The 12,507-nt window shown below is 40.7% G+C and overlaps 1 protein-coding gene across 1 annotated transcript in view; it reads right to left on the bottom strand.

Moving 5' to 3' along the window:
• Positions 1 to 12,507, bottom strand: part of FBXL13 (F-box and leucine rich repeat protein 13) — a 396,865-nt gene that overhangs the window by 67,131 nt on the left and 317,227 nt on the right. The window contains exons 14-16 of the mRNA XM_073573638.1: positions 8,596 to 8,716; positions 8,357 to 8,519; positions 2,374 to 2,493 (exon numbers count right to left, since the gene is read on the bottom strand). Of these exons, the coding sequence (XP_073429739.1) occupies positions 2,374 to 2,493; positions 8,357 to 8,519; positions 8,596 to 8,716 (404 nt within the window). The remainder of the gene's footprint in view (positions 1 to 2,373; positions 2,494 to 8,356; positions 8,520 to 8,595; positions 8,717 to 12,507) is intronic.

Genomic DNA, 12,507 nt, shown 5'->3' with positions numbered 1-12,507 from the left:
TCAACCAACACCGGAACTGCTGCAACCCACCAACCTACTGTCTCCTTCCCCACCATCCTGTAGAATGTAAGCCCGAAAGGGCAGGGTCCTCTCTCCCCTCTATATAAGTCTGTCATTGTTAGTTTATTTACTGTAAGTGATATCTGTAATTTGTATGTAACCCCTTCTCATGTACAGCACCATGGAACCAATGGTGCTATAGAAATAAATAAAAATAATAATAATAATAATAATAATCAGTGTTGTTCACAAATGGAACACTTACCCATGAAAGTCTATGGGCTATTTTTTATGTCCATTTTTTTTTTTTTGCAAACTGATTATACGCATAAAAATTGTGAAGTGTAAAAAACAAAGTGAAGACCACTTCACCCAAAGGACAAGTGATCAGTAACATTTTAACCCCTTAATGACAGCCAATACGTCTTTTTACTGACCTGAGATATAAGAGAATATCATCCCCACACAGGTGACAATCCAGCAGCTGTCGGCTATCCACTATAGCTGACAACTTGCTGTATCACAAACATCAGTGTTGGCACCGTCCATATCTGTTTAACCCCTTAGTTGCTGCTGTCAAAACTGACTACATCGGAAAAATGGTTAAAAGATTGTGGGGGGCTTCCGCTTTAATCTAATTGACACACCGAGATCATGATTGTGTGGTCCTGATGTTTGCCATATCAGTTCATGGCCAAATAGTGGCCTTAGAGTCTCCCGGATATAGTGGTCAGGTCAGAAGTTAGCGACATTTAGGTGGTAAACAAACACTTTTTCATTCCTGTTATACCACGTTGCATTAATTCCTGAAAATCACCTGAAGGGTTAATAAACTACCTGACAGAAGTTTTCAATATGTCAGGGGGTGCTGTTTTTAAAATGGTATCACTTTTTGGGGTTTTCCAATATGTAGCACCCCCAAAGTCACTTCAAACCTGGAGAGGTCCCTCAAAAAATAAATTTTGTAACTTTCCTTGAAAAAATGAAAAATTGCTGCTACATTATTAAACCTCCTAAAAGCCTAACAAAATAAATTAGCGTTTTAAAAATGGTGCTGATGTAAGGCAGACATGTGGGAAATGTTATTTATTAATGTTTTTGTGTGGTATGACCATCTGGATTAAACGGATAATCATTCAAAGTTTGAAAATTGCAATTTTTTTTTACATTTTTGTCAAGTTTCTGATATTTTTTATAAATAAACACAAAACTTATTAACCTAAATTTACCATTATCATAAAGAATGTGTCACGAAAAAACAACTTCAAAATCAATGGGATTTGTTGAAGCGTTCCAAAGTTATCACCACATAAAGTGATATTGGTCAGAATTTTAAAAATTGGCTCCGTCACTAAGGGGCTAAAACTGCAAGATTATTATGAAGTGAACATTCCTAAAAACACTCGTTCACAATAATCTTGCAGTGTAAATGAAAACCAATACTGAAAATCCTTGCCAGATTCCTTCATCTAATCCAGTTCCTGGACATCATATGGTTGTATTCAGTTAATCCTTTGTGCTATATAATGTCATCTGAGCTCAATAGTGCACTTAATGTAAGCTCAATGATACTTATAATTATTTATAAAAGAAAACAAAAGAAGTGAACTGGAGTATAAGTTGGTATACATGCAAAGTGTAGACTCAGTGCTCGCAAGGGCATGGTCGCCCTTTTTATTGAGCTGGGCATTACATTTATATGTCTTCCCATTGCTGGTATCCAGAGTTGGTCCTTGGTCCTGCTCGACGCTTAATCATATTGAGGTAATTTTTGACACCTGGTAAGGTTTTAATACTAGAGGTTAGGACTGTCCCGACAGGATACACCTTGGTGTTGGTGGGATGGCTTTTACATTTTTTTTCTTTTATCAAAAACTGTAATTACTAAGTGCCCTATTTATTTATATGCATTATTGCTTTTTACTTCCTTATATCAGGGTATGTGTTCATTTTGTTTCTATCTTAGGTTTTGTCTATATTTAGTTATGCCCTGATGTACAACCGATCACATCATTCCTACAGCAACCTTTCTGGAATAAATTACTTTTTCTGCATTTTTGGGGGGAATTGTATAGTGAACATAAGTCGGCCTCTTCTGTATTTTTTCCTTGGGTCCCCCGATGAACCTACATGTCGAGTAGGAAACGTTCAAGGACAGTTTATTAAGTGTTGACATAAATGCTCCATGGCATATCGATCAGCACTTCTGAGTTAGTGTATACACAGCTGGCGCTTAATACCATATATGTTTTACCCATTGTGTCACTCACATTACATAACACTTCCCCTTGTTCATATAGCAGTGAACAAGGATTTTATACAGATATTTAGAATATAAACCTAATGAGATTGAACTAATTTAATTGCTCTCACTTTTGCGCTATTCTGAGAAGCGACAAGTCACTGACACGTAGACAGTTTGTTAGATTCAGTTCTCTTATCTTGTTTCCGGAAGGGCCTTCTACAACTTGTCGTACCCCTGGGTCACTGATCCTGGAAAAGAAAATGGATTACATTTGGACAACGGTAACTTGACAACTGTTATATATAAAAGTCATATTTATTAAGTGGTACATAAAAATGTGTAGACTCCCACCATCTTTCTGAAAAGTGATGTCATTAGTTGGAGGACTTCAATCTCAGACACATTGCTATTAGAGAGACAGGAACAAGGGATTGGTTCTTTGTGTAGGATTGCCATATAGTATTATTATAATTTATAGGATATATATTATCTACACATACAAGACATGGAACCGAAATTGAAGAGAAGAAACACCGACCAAATCAAGAGGCGCACACCCAGGAAAGGAAAACCAAAGTCCAGAGAGGGGAGAGGATTATGTATAGTAGTCACAATTAATGACGTTATATGCATGGAGCTATTGGATACACCACTAAGCACGTCCCAAATAAATAAAGCTTATCTATAATAATAAATGCCCTAAGCAGCTTCCGGTTGTAACAACTTCCGTCCAGTTGTAACCGGTGACGTCACCACACACACGCACATGTTAACCCTCAACACACCACACCGCCTCAACACACACTCCTCTCACCTTTCACCTCCACTCACGTCCACTCACTCTTTCACTCCACATACGTTCCTTTCTCTCACTCCGTTTCTCATACTCACACCGTCATCGTCGCTGCCCCGACATCTTCCTCCGCCGCCGCGATCCTGGATCCAGACGTTCTCCAGGCCGCCGACATGTTCTTGCGGAGACGCCATCTTGGATTTCGTGAAATCCCGCGATATTCAAGATGGCGTCGCCGCAAGAACATGTCGCCGGCGTGGACGACTCTGGATTCAAAAAGATGGCGTCGGCGAAATCTCGCGAGATTACGCCGACGCCATTTTGGATCCCAATGTCGTCCACGCCGGCGACATGTTCTTGCGGCGACGCCATCTTGAATATCGCGGGATTTCACGATACTCAAGATGGCGTCGCCGCAAGAACATGTCGCCGACGTGGACAACGTCTGGATCCAGGATGGCGCCGGCGGAAGAAGATGTCGGGGATCGTGGAGCAGCGGCGATGACGGCGTGAGTATGAGAGACGGAGTGAGAGAAGGGGTCGTATGTGGAGTGAAAGAGTGAGTGGAGATGGTGAAAGGTGAGAGGAGTGTGTGTGTTGAGGGTTAACATGGCAAGAGGTGTGATGCTATCGCATCCTCCCGATGCGATAGCATCGGGCCATAATCTAGTAAGGTATAAATATTTAATATCATGAGACCCAGAGGAATAGAAATAAAGTGCTAATGCAAAAATCAAGGTCTTATAATTGGTAGTAAATCAACTTATATACAATGATAGTAGTCCATATGGGTTCAAGATATGAGAACTCATGCATAAAAATCATAAAAACCAGATTCAATATCAGTTAGACCATTGAAGTCATTCTCTATAATGACACACAATTTTTATATTGTATAATTGAGCATTATATCGGCTCCCCATAATGTTCATCATATTAAGGATTAGAGTAATGACAGGACTTACAGCTTTGAAAGGACTCTCTCCTGAGTGGTGTCCACCCCGATGCGCGTTTTGGCAATTTGGAGCATTGGGATGTGTATTGTGATATCTCTATGCACATAGACTGCACTGCTAATGATATATACAACCTTCCTCATGTCCATATTTTGTATCTATATGTACTAATACCACTCTACGTTTACCAGTAACTCTAAGACTGTATCTCACACTAGCACTTTGCCTATGTTCTTCCGTCCCATATGATATTTAATACATTTATACCTATTTGGGACATGTTTAGTGGTATTTACAATAGCTTCATGCACATAAACTTCATTAATTATGACTACTATACATAATCCCCTCCCCAGACTTTGGTCTTCCTTCCCTGGGTGTGTGCCCCTTGGTTTTACAACATTTTATTCATGTCATTACTTTGTGTTCTTTTTGTTGTCTCCTCAACTAAATAGAATAATATTGGTATACTTACCTTGATGTACTTGGACTTTATGGTCTGTGTTTCTTATATTGCTATTAGGCAAATTCAGGCCGAGAATATAGCAAAGAGACAGCTAAGGTACGGCGAATAACAAAAGCATAATTTGTAGGATCAAATAAACTTATAAACAATTAAATATAACCAAGTGATCTGAGAAATTGTCCCTGCTTATTTAATAAGTGTACACTGTAGTGTGAGTGGAGCCTTACATTTTCAGTCAAAAATTCTTTTTAACCTATAATCTGTGCCTATTCTTACGTTTTTGCCTCCTAATGCGAAAACTGAAATGGCATGCCACCTCCACACAAAACTCGATTAAAAAAAAAATTAAAAAAAATTATGTGATTGAAAAGCGCAGGTCTTGCTTATTTACACATGATGATTTGCTGCTGAGAACAATGATCTTTTTTTCAAACCAAAAGTTAATTACACCCAATGAATGGGTGTTTTGCTTCTTCATTAAGTGATTGGCGATCAGTATACACTGCACAATGATTGGGAGACAAGCAATCTTATGAAAGTTAATTCACTATAATCTTTCAGTGTTAATGCATCTTAAAAGAGTGTGATAAGTGATGATTTACTGCACATAATTACTCTGCATAAGGGGGCTAAGTAAGGTGGTAACCATAATATACAGTAAATCATCATCTATGATTACATGCTCTTAGCCCCTATTATCCCTAGTAATACTGGTATAAAACTGCACTGTATTTAATAATCTTATAAATACTAACAAGCCCCAACCTGTTAACATAAGCCCCCCAACGCCACCTTCCCCCACCAATGAGTAATCCACAACATATATTAATCTAATAATAAACCCCCCAAAAGATAGTAACCATTTCATGAAGTGTACTGCATTTAATAATCATATAATAAACCTTCACTATTCACTATTATTTGGTGAGAATGGAAAAGGCCAAAGAATACAACAAGGAGATCTACTTTTGCTTCATCAGCTACAGCAAAGCCTTCAACTGTCTGATCACCAGATGCTTTGGAACACCATGAAGGATACTGGGGTGCCAAACCATCTGAGCGGCCTCATTAGGAATTGTTACATCGATCAAGAAGCAGCATCTGAACTGAACACGGCAATATGGCATGGTTTAAAGTAGAGCTTTAGACTTGCCGAAAAACAAGAAGGAATCAAAATTGCTGCTTGAATCATCAACAATCTTAAATATGCAGATGATACAACACTAATAGCAGCAAACGTAGATGGAATGAAGGAATTATTACAGAGTGTCAAGATGGAAAGCTCAAACATGGGACAGCTACTTAACACAAAGAAGATAAAGATACTGACTACTGCCAGGTACGACCGGGAAACATTTGCGATGGACAGCAACAAACTAGACGTTATAATGGACTTTAACCTACTAGAATCAATGATCACTCAAGATGAATTAACACCGAAAGTCAATAGGAACAATAGCTAAGGGCAAATCAACAATGAAGTCACTCGACAAGGTCTTCAAATCAAAGAACATTTCACAAGAGATGAGCCTTGCTGCGCTCAGAGAGACCCAGCGACAATGATGAGCGTTGACATCACTTCCCAACACCTTTAAATAGCGGTCACTTTACTGCTATTCACAGACGTCGGAGACATTGGGGAACATGGACTACATCAGACGTGTGTGGCAACATTTTGGGTAATAAATTGGTGAAAGAGGGAGTGCTAATTGTCTTTATTTCTGTCTTTTTATGTCTTTCAGGTTAACTTTTCTGGACTACTTCGGATTCGTTGGATTACTTCGGACATGCATGGGGTTTTTTTTTTTCAATAAAATGATGAACAAGGGGGAATCTTTATTCAAAGAAAGTTTTTTTTCGTGTGTTTTTATTTTTATTCCAGTGTTAGTAATGGGATGTCTGATAGACACCTCTCCATTACTTACACTAGGGGTTGATGGCAGCTGTGATTTTTGACAAATCACAGCTGTCATCAAATTCAACTATTACCTCAATTGCCACAGCAACAGGGCAATTAGTTATAGCTTGGTCAAGCACCAGAATTGAATCATAGAATCATAGAATCGTAGAGTTGGAAGGGACCTCCTGGGCCATCTGGTCCAACCCCCTGCTCAAAGCAGGATTCGCTAAATCATCCCAGTCAGATGTCTGTCCAGCCTCTGTTTGAAGACTTCCATTGAAGGAGAACTCACCACTTCTCGTGACAGCTTGTTCCACTCATTGATCACTCTAACTGTCAAAAAGTTTTTTCTAATATCTAATCTGTGTCTCCTCCCATTCAGTTTCATCCCATTGCTTCTAGTCTTTCCTTGTGCAAATGTGATGCGCCAATTCTAATTTCATCCCATTGCTTCTAGTCTTTCCTTGTGCAAATGTGATGCGCCAATTCTGCGGTGGGTCTGGGATGGTATTTTTTGGCTGGTCCAATACCCAGGGACCTTCCCAGCCTGATAATATAAGCCTGCAGCTGTCTGCTTTACCATGGCTGGTTATCAAAAATAGGGGGGACGTTGTTTGTTGCATTTATTTAATAAGTTAATCCTTGTACAGTAAACTACACACATGGCACTAGTTATATATCTCATGGATATCTATCTTTACATTGCACATCTAATAACATACCAAAGAGAGACAAAAACGCATGCAGCAAAAAAACACAAGTGAGCTGAGGTGCAGGATTCGTGCTGTAATTTAGCTGCGTGAAAGCCTGAACAAACACTGATCTTGGGAACATACTCTAACAGCCAAAAAACTTGCGAGGCGGGGATTCAAGCATGCCTCTTGAGCACCCGCAATACTCAATCAAGTAACGAGCGTACCCAAGCATCTCGATGCTCAATCGAATATATAAAATTGTGGAGGTCATGCAAAATACTAGATGTATTGGTTTTTGATGTGGAGTGTATTCATTTTTGCAATTAATTTGAGCAAAAATTGAAGATTTTATGATTTTGAAAACATGTTATATGAAACTGAGTCTTGTCAAAGTTTTGGAAAATTTTCTTGTGTTCAGTGAGATATTAATTAACATCTTACTTTTCAATGGGAGTGTACTCATGTATTCTGATCACTGCGTATAGTACAGGTTAAAGTCCCCTGAGTAAATGACAAAATTGTTTTTTTAGTTGCTGAAACATTGTAAAAAATGCTGTAAGAATCATTAAAATTGTCATATTTTTCCCAAAATGGCATAAATAAAAATATGAACTCGACACACAATAAACAAGCTATCACACAGCTCCATCACCCAAAACATGAAAACGTTATGTGCTTCAGAATATAGCAACAATCAAAAAATATTATTTTTTACAAATTTCCATTTGTTTCCCATTACTAAAATAAAAAAACCTGGACGAGTTTGGTATAGTTATAATTGTACTGACAAGGAGTCATAATGAGAGATCCTTTTTACCGTATAATGTGCTCGGTAAAAACAATTCCTCCCCCCAAAAAACAAGGTCAGAATTGTGGGCTTTTTCTGTGCAATTTCACCGCACTTGGAATTTTTTTTCCATTTACAGGTACATAATGTGGTACGATGAATGGTGTCCATCAAAAGTAAAAATTGGCCTGCAAATCAATCCCTCATAGTTCTATGAGGACTGAAAAACAAAAAAGTTTTGGCCCTTAGCAGGAGAAGGAGTGTGTGTGTGGGGAATGCTGAGCTCTGTATAACCCCGCCCACATGACTGATTGACAGCTTTCTGTGTGCACTGTGCAGTGGTGGTGTGGTTGAACTACTTGGCAGCAGGTCGAGTAATCCAAGAGTGATAATCTACAGCTGCTAAAACAATAAAAATTACACCCAGCAGACCAAGTGACACATGACTGGAATCAGTTTCTTTGTCTTTATGTTATGCTGCTCTGGTGACAGATTCTCTATGATGTGATGTTACCTGATGCAGTCTGCTACATTCAACACAGCTATATTCTTCAGTGATGCAAGATTCTTAAGACTGATATCAGTAATTTTTTGGCAATCAGCAATATAAATGTGGTTCAGGTTTGGACTGGATCTGCTAATTGCCTTAATGCTGCCATCAGTAATGCGACTGTTTCCTGTTGGAAAAAATGAGATATTACTGAAATTTTAGGGTATAGTAGGTAAACTACAGAACAATTTGGGTTGTACTACCTTCAATCCTGATTTTTACCAGCTTTCGTCCCTGCGCCAGGATTTTGAAAGCTGCATCAGAAAGATGTGGAGACCCCAGCAGAGATATAGAAACAATGTTTTGGCACTTCTCAAGCAAAGTCTACAAAACAAACAATAGAGAAGGATTGGTGTGCACACAGTAGTAGAAGCGAGGTCCAGGTGGAGGAACAGCAAGTGAGGTAAGTTCATCATACACTCATGTGCTGAATGCAATTTCTTTTTATTTCAGAATATTCAAGTGCATGTAGACATAGGCTCATATTAAGCATAAAAAGTAAATTATGAATGCAACGCTGCATTCATTCAACACAAGAATGAATTTACCTCACCACAAAACAAACAAGGAGTGCAACTAGTGTTAGAAAGAGGTATGGGGCGCCAGGACCACCAGAACCACATACTACATTAGCTTTTCCTCCTATAACTATGTAAGTACTTTACTTGTCTCTATACCTCTTTTTGAACACTTGTTTCTTCACTGGGTCGTTATTTTAGGTTCTGACTAGCTATTTCCATTCATTATATTTTTTGATAAGCTTTCTTCATATATTGAATAATAGAAATTAAATCATATATATACACACATGTGATCCTCCGTTGGGTCACTCTGTTTTATTTTTATCTTTACTCCAATTTGTACTTTAAATTATTCTAATAAATATCAAGTTTTATGAGATTTAGAGCAAGATTTGTCATCTGTTGGTGGTATCCAATATATCTCATGCTGTCAAGGGATTGGCTGGGGAAGCCAAACCCTACAGGACCCAGCAGGGTTAAATTCCTGAAGGATCTGGCCACGCCTCCCAATTGCCAGGTGGCAACAGCAGGAAGATACAGCAGAGTACAAAGTGCTGCATGAGGTAACTCAGCGAGGTGATCTGACGGGGAGGAGCAGAGCGGCGAGCGCAGTGAGTAGCATGACGCTGGGAAAGCATGCAAATTACAGCCGAGACTGTATGTTTTGCAGAGGCAGTGTTGGTACACAGTCCCATACATTGCAAAACTGTTCTAAACCAGAATATGGCAAGAACCACATAATTAAGTGAAGAGAAATGACGGTCCATCATTACTTTTAGACATGAAGGTCAGTCAATTTGGAAAATTGCTAGAAAATTTAAGGAATCATCAAAGTGCAGTCACAAAAGCCATCAACAGCTGTGATGCAACTGGCTTTCATGAGGACCGCCCTGGGAAAGGAAGACCAAGTGTATGTGCAGAAGTTCAATAAACACTGCAGATCGGATGCTGCGTACTTGTGCAGCATCCAACCCGCAGCGGCCAGATATTACTGCAAAGTGGATGGGATTTCAAGACATCCCAAGCCCACTATGTGTCCATAGACTGATATGCGGCGTGTCTCTCCAGACAAATTTCACCAATAGAAGATATCGGATGCCATGAATCTGCACAGACGCACTTTTTTTTACCAAAAAAGTTTTGGAGGAAAATGGGAGTATGTCTTAGGCTGGGGTCAGACTAGTGTATGGCATCCGATGCAAGAGCATTGGATGCGATATGCTAATGATGCTCGTATCCTGCATTGCTGCGAGCGGGAGCCGAGTGTCCTGCATCTGTGCTCCGAGCCTCTCGCACTAAGAGGATCGGAGCACAGCTGCGGAGGAGGCAGAGAAATGAATTTCTCCATCTCCTCCATTGCCAGGGTCAGCATATATCACACATCTCTTGGATGATATCCGAGTGATGTGCGTTGTCTCACTCACACCCATAGGCTTATATGGGTGCGAGTGAGCCGAGACTCGGCCGAGTGTTGTGACAATCGCAGCATGCTGTAATTTCACTCGCACGTTGAAAACGGCCGAGAAAGAAAACGCTGATGGGAGCTGCCCCATAGATGAATACTGGTCCGATTGCTATGCGATATTTTATCGCATAGCACTTGTCCGTATTCATCGCTAGTGTGACCCCCCGAATGTACTTATCAGGAGTCTCATCCCAGGCTAATGCGCGGCAGTTTTGCAGATGCTCGGTGGAGCGGGGGCTCCATCGACATTTTGTAAAATCCCGGAGCCCCCACACATCCATCCCAGACTGGTGCGCAGCAGTTTTGGAGATGCTCGGTGGTACGGGGGCTCAGGCGACATTTTGTGAAAGTCCGGAGCCCCCACACTCCCATTGCTGTAATGCGTTGGTCTCCAGGAAAATTCCCGCCGGAGGCAGTGCATGTGTAGATTGAGATCTCAGCAGCGAGACCTCGTCTCCCAAGATCTCATTCTGCGCATGCTTCCATTTTCCTGGAGACCACAGCATTACAGCAATGGAAGTGTGGGGGCTCCGGACATCCAAAAAAATGTTGGCAGAGCCCCAGCAACACTGAGCATCTGCGAAACTGCCCCAAATCAGCCTGGGATGGATGTGTGGGGGCTTTCACAAAATGGCGGAGTCCCCGCACCACCGAACCTGCCACACCAGCCTGGGATGAGTCAGATCATTGCCAGACCACCAAACACCTCCTGTGACCCCGCTCCACCAGCTCTCACGATCACACCCTACCCCCTCGGTAAGCTGAATAATTTGGACTGTAAGATGGACCCTCATTTGACGCATTGATTTTTTTCCCCTATTTTTCTTCTGAAAATTTGGAGTGCGTCTTATAGTCCGAGAAGTACGGTAAGTAGTAACTCGATCTATGTGCAATGCTGTGTCTATGCCCTTATTACTTATTTGGTGTGATTCTGTGCACAAATATGATATCCAATCTGTATTCGATACAAAAGACTCATGTGCAGGGTAGAATACAATACATATTAATAGCAGCTATTTTTAATTATGCATTGAATAGTAATAAGTGGTAAAATATACAGCTCTGGCAAAAATTAACAGACCACTGGAAAATTTTCAGTTTGTCTGATTTTTCTCTTTATAGGTATATTTTTGAGTAAAATGTAAATTGCTTTTTCATTCTATAAACTACTGACAACATGTCTTTGAATTTCCAAGCACTAAATTTTGTATTTATTTTTAGAAAATGAGAAATGGTCAAAATAACAAAAAAATACAGTGCTTGCAGATCTCAAATAATGTTAAGAAAGCAAGTTCATAATCATTTAGAAACAACAATACTAATGTTTTAACTCAGGAAGAGTTCATAAATCAATATTTTGTGGAATAACCATGAATTTTAATCAAAGCTTTCATGCGTCTTGGCATGCTTTCCACCAGTCTTTCATACTGCTTTTGGGTGACCTTATGCCACTCCTGGTACAAAAATTTAAGCAGTTCTTCTTTGTTTGATGGCTTATGACTATCCAGGGGCGTAACTAGAACTGATTGGGCACTATAGCAAACTTTTAAACGGGGCCCGCTCAAAGACACCCCCCTCAAAGACACACCCCCTTCAAGACGCACCCTCTTACCGATAATGCATACTAGAGTCAATTGTTACCAAACACCACTGCAGAAAAGACTGGGCAGGGCTGGGCTGGCACTGAAGAAAAACAATAAAATCCGAGGGCGAGGCAAGAAATCATCAGGCTGGCTGAGTGGCTGGCATTAACTAAGCTGAGACAGTGAGGGCTGCCTGCCTTCCTCCGCGCAAACCGACCTCCAGGAACTACATTTCCCAGAGGTCCATGCGGCAGGCAGCTCTGCAGAGAGCTAATAGACAGCAAGGGCTCAGGGAAGGGGTGGGACTGAACTAGTCTGAAGCAATACACTGACTGCAGGCAGGGAGGCGGGCCCAATATGTGCTTCGCTCCGCACAGCAGGCACAGAAATGCAGTGTAGGCTGCGAAATCATTCATAGACAGTGTACATTTTTTTTCCACCGGGGCCCCGGATCCCCTACAGGCCCCCGGCGGGCCCCCAAGACAGCGTTGGCCACAGCACCTGCCGGAGCGCCGCAGACGCAGTAATGTACTTAATTGCCAGGGG

This window comes from Dendrobates tinctorius, unplaced genomic scaffold (assembly GCF_039654945.1).
Source record: "Dendrobates tinctorius isolate UK_male_01 unplaced genomic scaffold, ASM3965494v1 ptg000035l, whole genome shotgun sequence".
Classification (NCBI taxonomy): Eukaryota; Metazoa; Chordata; class Amphibia; order Anura; family Dendrobatidae; genus Dendrobates; species Dendrobates tinctorius.
Note: the sequence above shows the minus strand (reverse complement) of the source record. Positions and strands in the feature narration are given on the sequence as shown.